This window comes from Saccopteryx bilineata, chromosome 12 (assembly GCF_036850765.1).
Source record: "Saccopteryx bilineata isolate mSacBil1 chromosome 12, mSacBil1_pri_phased_curated, whole genome shotgun sequence".
In the NCBI taxonomy this organism is placed as follows: domain Eukaryota; kingdom Metazoa; phylum Chordata; class Mammalia; order Chiroptera; family Emballonuridae; genus Saccopteryx; species Saccopteryx bilineata.
In genome coordinates this window covers 50,968,187-50,976,528 of record NC_089501.1, presented here as the reverse complement: position 1 = coordinate 50,976,528, position 8,342 = coordinate 50,968,187, and the positions used below count along the sequence as shown (strand labels likewise).

Below are 8,342 nucleotides of genomic sequence, written 5' to 3'. Positions count from 1 at the left end.
CCATTTGTTACCAGGAGCCCAAGCCCGTCTGGATATGCAGATTAACCCAGACCTTACAGAACAGCCTAGACTCGGAAGAGGCCAGCACGACTCTCCCCTCCCGAACTGGCTTCGTGCATTTGTTTTACTTGCTGCGGTCTAGTCCGCGGGCAGGTTACTCAGACGGGCTCCCGCGGGGAGGACGAGAGGAAACGACGATCTCGGGTCCCCGTGTGTCAGAGGCACTGCGGGGAGGGCCCGGCCCTCGAGCAGGGAGGGCGGGACCAAAGGGGGCGTGGCCAGGCCAGGCGGGGCAGGGTCTAAGTGCGCCGGCGCACTGCGCTCCTCTCCGAGAGGCGTTGGCGACGCGTCAGAGGGAAGATGGAAGACTTTCAGGGTTCCGAAGAGGTAACCGCCGGGTAGGCGACTGGAAGGGTGGAGGCTGGGGTCGCCGGGCCCAGGTGGGCGGCTGCAGCCAAGTGGGTGTGTGTGTGAGTACCTGGGTGGCGTCAGGACGCCGGCAGCGGTCGTCCCCCGCGCAGGCTGGCGACTCCGGCCCCTGCCGAGCGGTTGCGGGGACCCAGGCCCGGCCTGCCCCGGGTGTTGTCAATCAACGTGCGGGGGGGCGGGCCGACAAAGGCACTGCCGGCGCGGGGCGCACCCCGTCCCTCCACACCCGCGGGCCCAGGAGCGGGGCCCCGAGCCCCTCGTACTCAGTGCTGCAGGACCTGCTGCTCGTCCAGGGGTGGGAGACAAGGTCCCTGGCTGGGACCGTATTTAACGTGGGACTCCAGAGTAACAGGCACGCGTGACACGCCCGTGCAGTCCCATCTCTCAGGTCCCTTCGTTTGCGGATTAGATGCTCGGGCTGTCTGCAAAATGCAGAAGCACAGGATAGGAGGACCTGCCTTTGTCTGCCGGTCCCCACCTTGCGCTGCAGTGCCATGCGCACTCCCACCCGGGCCCCGTCGCGGACTTAGTGGGAGACAGCGGAAAGACAGCCCCGGTTTGTGGGGACAGAGGCTCTCCTTGCCTCTGTGAAGAAGCAGGGGACAGCCTACCGTTCTTGGCCGAGCAGAAGACACTCATTGTAGCTGAGTGCTGTTAAAGTGGGCTTCTTTCAGGCTAAAAAGCAGCATTCAGGGAACACAGCTGATGGCTGCTCCTACTTTGGAAGAATGGTTGCCCATTTTCTTCTTGCTCAAGTTTTTGTTGAAATTCAAATAAATTTGAGTCCTATGCACTATGCAGCCTGTCAAAAATAAAAACTAGGTAAATTTGGTAAGGTTTGACATTGTTACTGTTTTGAAGGCAACAGATAGAGAAGGCTTAAGGAGTGATCTCAGATTTCAGTGTTGATATGATTTAACGAGCAGAAGCGCTGCGCCCGCATCACCAGCAGAGTTTGAATGCTGGTCGCAACCCAGCGAACGATAATGAGAAGACAGGTTTCAGAAGCAGCTTTTCCCTGCAGATTGTTAGCTGACGTAATATTGGGAAATGGCTCGTATAATAGGAATATTGAGTACAACTATAGAAAAGGAAATGGCAGAGTCAGAGAAAGCCCTTACTGCTGGCATTGGAATATTGTGCACTCTAATTCTGGCTCTCCCCAGTGAGGTGGCCCAGTGACTTCATTATTCCAGGGCTCAGTTGCAGGTCTGGGAAAAGAAGGGGCTGAACAGAGTGGCCTGTGTTGACAACAAGCTACAGCTCTGCAGGGATGCAGCCATGACTGTTCCTTCCAGTGGGCACGTCTTCAGTTCTCACTAATTCATGCCAGTCCTCCTGACATCCTCTGACCCAAGCCTTTTCTGCGTCTCCCCTAACTCCATGTGGACACCTAGGCCTCGATAACTACTCTCGAGTCACTGTTTCTCTTGCCCGCAGAAGTTGAAACTGCCCCGTGGATTCTGGACACCTGCTCTGCTTCCCACGAAAAGGCCACTGAAATGCCCCTCAAGCTTTTTCATATTTTAACCACACAGGAAGTAATCTAGGGACCTTCCTGTATGGTTTAGGGTCTTTGAAGTCCCTTGGAGGATCCTCTAAACTTTGAGAAGTAATTTAATCTCTAAGGTACTTGGACTCCCAAGTCTGACTTCTGAGTGGAGCAGGTGAGAGGGCTTCCAGCCATGCGTGTTTGATCTCCCCAGAAAGAAAGGGGCCTCGCTGGAACAGGCCATGGTGGTCAGCCGACAGCAAGGAAGAAAACTTTGTGTCGGGGGCAGGGCCTGCTGCCTTCGTCCCCAGGATGCACACTGACTGAGCGCTCACGGTGGCTTCCGCAAGGCATGTTCAGAGCTGAGCACTGTTCCCAGGATTCAGGTGACACCTGTACCCATTCATATGTGCCACACGTAAAAAGAAAGAAAATAAAGCCACTTATAAACTCCTGGCACTAGACTACCACTGGCAGCGCACCTCGCCCATTCCGACCTCACGGCTGTGCTAGCAGCTGGTCGTCTAGTCCCCAGAGTAGGACAGCGCTGAGAAAGAAAAACAACCCGAACACCTTAAGTTTCAAGCCTCCTTATCGGTTTATATCAGGGAAAGTCAGTTAATTTATACAAGTCAATAACTCATTAACTTTGTTTTTTGTCAGTGATCCTAGCTGAAATGGATGGAGAGATTATTAAATTCTAGTTTCAAGTCAGTCGTTTGGATCATGGCATGATCACAGCAAAAGTAAAACAACCTTTTATATTATGAATACATGAATTGTAGTCTCCCGACTGCTACTCCCAGCTCTGTGACGCTCAGAGCCACTTAGTGTTTCTGAGTCTCTCTGTCATGTTTTCCTCAGTAAAATGAACAGTTCCGTTAGATCCTTTCTAAGGTCTTCATTTCTAAAGGATGCTTCTTACCAAAATTTGCATTTATCAATGCTACACTGGGTATGAATCTTTTAAATCAAACTTAGCTCATTTTTTTCCTTTCAGGCGACTTTTGTTGTTGATGAAGTGAGCAGCATTGTCAAAGAGGTAAGAGGAGAAATGCCTACTTTTTAAATACTTGATTAATGGCTTGTATGAGTGAAAGAATGTGTTTTAAACATTGTCTTGGAATTGTTTCAGCGGAGCCTGTGTTTTGGCATTTCAAATAACAGTTTTTACTGCATTGAATATCTAGATAAGACTTACTCCCATATTGTAGAAATTACATGTATGTATGGTTGGGGTGCTTATTGGGTAAAATATATTTTAAATCAGACAGGAACGTTTATATACAAGCATTAGTGTTGAATATTACTAAGGCTTGAGTCTATAACTAGAGCATGAAAGACTGGTGGTATACAAGTCACCGTTTCCAGTGATTAGTGAAGAAAGAGTGGATGTAAAAACTGAGCCAGCTGCCAGTTCCTCAAGGCCTCCTGTTGGTTCAGTTGAGGCTTGTTTTATTTTTCTTACATTCCTATACTGCCCACTTTCTCATTGACCAGGTTGTTTCCCTTGGTAATGAGAATGGGAGACAAAAAATCGACAGCTAGTCTTCATTGAACAAAGAAAATCCGTCGCCCGAGCCGGATAGCTGGTTGGGTAGAGCCCTGTCCTGAAGCGCAGAGGTTGCCGGTTCGATGCCGGTCAGGGCACATAGAGGAGCAGCTCGATGTCTCTGACTCCTGCTCCCCCTTCCTCTCTCTAAAAAATCAGCCAGTAAATAAAAAGACAAACCAAGGGGGCACGCAGAGGACTAACCGTCACGGAGTTTACTTTTACGGGCAGGAAGGGCAGGCGCTGGTCAGATAGCCACGTCGGACAAGTGACCTTGCATTCCCCGTGCGGTCACTGCACGGTAGGTGGTGGGTTCAGAGCTGGACTCCAGAGTTGGGACAGCACGAACTCAGCGAAGAGGGGCCACACGGCCCAGCGGGGGCACGTGGAGGGGGCCTGCCGGAGTGAGGGGAACAGGCAGGGCAGCCACTGGCTGAAAAAAAGCCAGCAGATGGTCTGAGAGGAACAGCGCCGTTTGAGGCACGTTTGATTTGGAATTGATCCTAATGCAGATTACTGGCTGCTGCCAGAGTCGTCAAGAGCCACAGCCTAGTTTTGTGAACATCAAAAACAAAGTGACTGCGTTCTACCGTATATATATTTACACATTCACCTTCGTCTAATAGTGTTTCCCGTGGAAGGGGTGTGGGGCGCAGGAAGGTGGGCGAGTCACAGCAGACCTGTGGGAGGGGCGTTGGTGAGGAAGTAGCCTTTGGCCCCAGTTTTCTGCAGTGGCTGTGACTGGGTTCCCAGGCAGCAGTGTAGCTGAGGCCGACCTTGCCAGTGTCGCTGGCAGCATGGAGCACTCTGGTGTGACTTTCCCGTGAGCACCAGCCTCGACAGCTTTCCTCTGCTGAGGAAATGGCTACTCGAGCTATTTGAACTATTGGGTGGGTCCAAAATGGGAGGCAGGTTTTTCTCCTTCCCTGAAAAACAGTGATTCCCAAAGTGTGTGTGGAGGGTCCCCAGAGTTAGAGCTGTAGCTTGAGCAAAGGTTCTTGGATGGAGCCCAGATCTAGTAATAACCTGGCCCCTTTAAACCAGGGCTCCTGGTCCCTGGCCCCATGTTGTGCCCTGAGCTGGGGAGGGGAAGGACCTGGCAGGGAACGCAGGAGCTGTGGTAGAACGGGCAGTGGGCTGTGGGTGGAGGCAGCAGGGGCCAGGTGACTTGGGTTTCATGTGATGGCTCGTGGTCCCGGGAGCAGTAGGGGTTTCTGTAGGCTGGAATTGGGGTGTGACTGCCTTCTTCCTCAAAAGCAGGCTCACTGGGCTTATGCCGAGGAGCAGACCCGTCGCCAAAGGCGCACAACTCAGACCCTGGCCTGGCTTGCTCTGCGTGCCCCGGACAGAACTCAAAAGGCACCGGATACTTCTGTTTTTGGCCACTATTGTCATAAAACTCCGCGTTCTGGTTTCTAGCGCAGAAGTTAAAAGAGGAGTGGAGAAGAACACAGATTAGAAGCCGGAGCACTGGCATCAGCACAGAAGGCCCAGAAAATCATAAAAAGGGAATATCCCAACTATAGACTGGAGCCAGAGTCGGGGCGAGAGACCCTGTGTACCCTGAATACCCCTTATGGTGTGTACCCTTCCCAACAGCACACAGAGAAGACAGGGAATTTCCTAAGAAAGAAAGAATTCATCATCAACTTAAATTTTAAGATACATAAGGCTGTTTTTCATTTATCTGAAAAATGTCCTTATGTGGTCAAAAAATTCCCAGAAAATGCTGACTAAAGGAAGTACTTATAAACACATGAGAATTTGGATAGGTTTGTATACTGTCAGTCATACAAACAACTGATACAGATTCCTGTATCTAGTATACTTTTAAGGAAGAAATTGACAAAGGAAAATATTTTCTGTTGTAGGAAAATTGTTGCTATTCTCCAGGTGCTAATAGCAACAGTCAACATTAAGTCAAAATGTTAATAGACCCTATATAATTATGAATTCTTAAAAAACAAGTATAAAACCTAAATAAGATGTTATTTAACAAAATATATATGCAAAGGAGTACTCGTGAATACAAATAAACTTACACTTTATACAGACTCAGCTGTTCTGAAGGTGATGGGCTCCCTACTCACCCGAAGGTGTCTGGCTGTGTCCTGCTTGACGGCGTCCTCTGTGCTTTGTCTTCCAGGCCGTGGAAAGTGTCATCGGAGGCAGCGCCTACCAGCACAGCAAGGTCAACCAGTGGACCAACAATGTAGTGGAACAAACTCTGAGCCAACTCAGCAAGCTGGGAAAACCATTTAAATACATTGGTAATGGGACTGGGCTTCTTGTATATGTGGGTGCTGGTTCTGGGAACTGACCAGAAGAGGGTCTGGTGTCAGAAGAGAGGGATGGTGTTAGTGTTAGAGGGACGGGTGTTAGCCCGTCCTCCAAGTTCCTGGTACAGGTGTCCCTTGTGATGTGCACATGATTTTACTTTAGGTCGTACTGCCTTAAACTGGCCTGTGTGGCCACTGGGACAGCTGCGGGATCTCACAGCAGGTGCCTGTAGAACGAGCGCAGGGAAGGAAAGGGACGTGCATGAGCTGTCCAAGTCGAAGGATGAGGCGATCTACCCTTAGAACTTTTATCATGAGCCTCAGCCATGAAATCAACATGCACATGCTAAAAGTGGCAGAAGGGAATTTGTGTTGCCCTGGAGATTTCACTAATAAAAGCTGTTTTCATTGAAGTGACCTGTGTAATAATGCAGAAGAACGGAGCAGGATTGCACTCGGCGAGTTCTTGCTTCTGGGACAGCTCTACTGACGGTATGGTTCTCATTCACTGGGCACAGGGGTGTCTGGGTATTTTCCTGAGAGGTTAGCAGTGTCTTCTTGCACTGTTCTGAGATCTAGCTTGTCCAGAGCAGTGTTTTATGACCTGTGTGCTGGGCTGTCGCATGTCTGGGGGTGCATGTGTGTTAGTCACCTTTTAAAGCATTTTGTAGAGAGAGGATTTCCACAGAGGTGGAGACTCGAGCGTGTTGGCCCTGTGGTGAGAACTGGGGACCGGTGGTGCCGTCCTCCTGACCGCTGCCCGTCTGCCCCGCAGGGAGCTGCACCGTGCGGTGGGAGAACAAGACCATGTACTGCATCATCACCACCTTCGGGCTGTCCATCTGACCTCGTCGTCGCCCGCGCTCTTCTCCTCTGGCACCCTCTCTCCTCCATCTGCTAACCACCAGCCGTGAATTCAGTGAGCACCTTCCCCGTTCTTTGATTTTGTAGCACTCTCAGAATGGAGAGAAAACACCAAACGACCGCACTGTTCTGCAGTCGGCACACCTCGTCAGAGGAGTCGTTCACCACAGGCAGTAGAAGCCTGGGCCGCCACTTGTCTTAACTCGATTTCTGCTCAAAGGTGCTAAAAGCTCAAATCTGCTAGTGTGAAACTTTCTCTACTCTCTCAAATGATTCCATCACACTAAGTTTTCACACTTTGTAATTTTAAAAGTTAGAATAAATTATTCCAATTTAAAGTTTGTGTTTTTCTTCAGAGTCTAAATAGTATCACAGATGAATTCTTCATATTTAGCGGGCTCAGCACCTCTAAAACCATAAAAAGTGAAAAATCAAAGCTGTGATTTGGCTTTGGCCCTCTCCAGTCCTAGGATTTGCTAACATCCGCCATGAGACCAGGGTCCGGGCAGCTTAGCTGCGTTCTGGTTAGACTTCTGTCTGCCCGGGGAATCACACCCTTCGTCCTCAAGTCCCCTCCTAGGGAGCCTGGGCGGTGGGAAGCAGGCGAGCTGACTCCACTAACCGGGGGTGCTAATTCGCACACGGGCCTGGGGCTGCAGCTCCTGTGTTCTCTATGTACAGGAACAGTCACACCCACAGAAAAATGCTGTAGTCTTTCAGGGTTTGCAGAATGCCTTCCCAGTCATTCACTTTGTGCCTGTAACAATCACACCATCATTTGTGAATCAGAAAGTGTCTGGAGGATGTCCAAGGGAGTGAGGAGGTGGGCCTCAAATGCAGGCCTTGGGGCCTCATCGCACTCCTCCAGTCACAGGCACGTGGTGATAACGGCACCTCCACTCGCCTGCCGAAGGAAAAGCTCTCTCTTGTCCCTGACGCATTCATGTGTGAGTAGTTCACTTAACTCCATATGCAAAGAGCAAAAAAAAATCAGTATACATAAAAAAGATCAAATATTAAAAATTTATTAACATTTACCCAAAAGGTAGTATCCAAATATCAAAATGAAGCCATTCCCAAAGTTTGCCATAAATAAACATTTATTACCTTTTAATTGATTACAGTGCTAATTGTCACTAGGTTGCCTGTGCTCACGGACAGAGTTCCGGGGTCTAATTCACAGCTCTCTCCTTTGGAGCTTGAACTTCAGTTTGTTTTATTTACAGATATTTATAGTCTTTGTAAAAAGGCAGTTTTCAGTAGCACACGATCCTGTTTTTCATAATACGGCATGAGAGTTATCAGTATATCTAAAACAAAATTACAGTGAACAGGACGAGAAGTCACAGACGGAAGCAACTTCCCTTTGGCCCGGAGAAAAGATTTTTTTCAAAAATCTAATCTCTAAGGCAACTGGTTTCTAATACCCTTAAAATACATAAGTATACTTTAGTGTTTTAAGTCCAGTCTTCACTAGATATCCCTTCCGTAGATTTGTGTTTTTCTCTGTGAAAGGAAGTCCAGGAAGTAAGTTACTGACCACATTATAACCTATTTAACATGACCATACCTTTATTAAATAGTTCATGAAAGACTTGAGGCTGGTGACATTTGTCTTAATTATCTGCCCATGTAGTGGGCTGGGCGTACACAATGGATCTAACCCTACTGCAGTCGGTCCAGGAGCGGCCTGACAAATCTTGAATGTATTTTATGTGTCCCTTCT

General features: G+C 49.1%; 1 protein-coding gene across 1 annotated transcript; it reads left to right on the top strand.

Annotated features, from left to right (window-relative positions):
• The first annotated feature begins 295 nt into the window (after positions 1-295).
• On the top strand, positions 296-7,730 carry LOC136316390 (dynein light chain Tctex-type 1-like). The gene is made up of 5 exons (XM_066248435.1): positions 296-387; positions 2,922-2,963; positions 5,620-5,743; positions 6,167-6,244; positions 6,528-7,730. The coding sequence occupies exons 1-5, from the start codon at positions 361-363 to the stop codon at positions 6,596-6,598; spliced, it is 342 nt and encodes a 113-aa protein (XP_066104532.1). The 5' UTR covers positions 296-360; the 3' UTR covers positions 6,599-7,730.
• Positions 7,731-8,342: the final 612 nt, after the last annotated feature.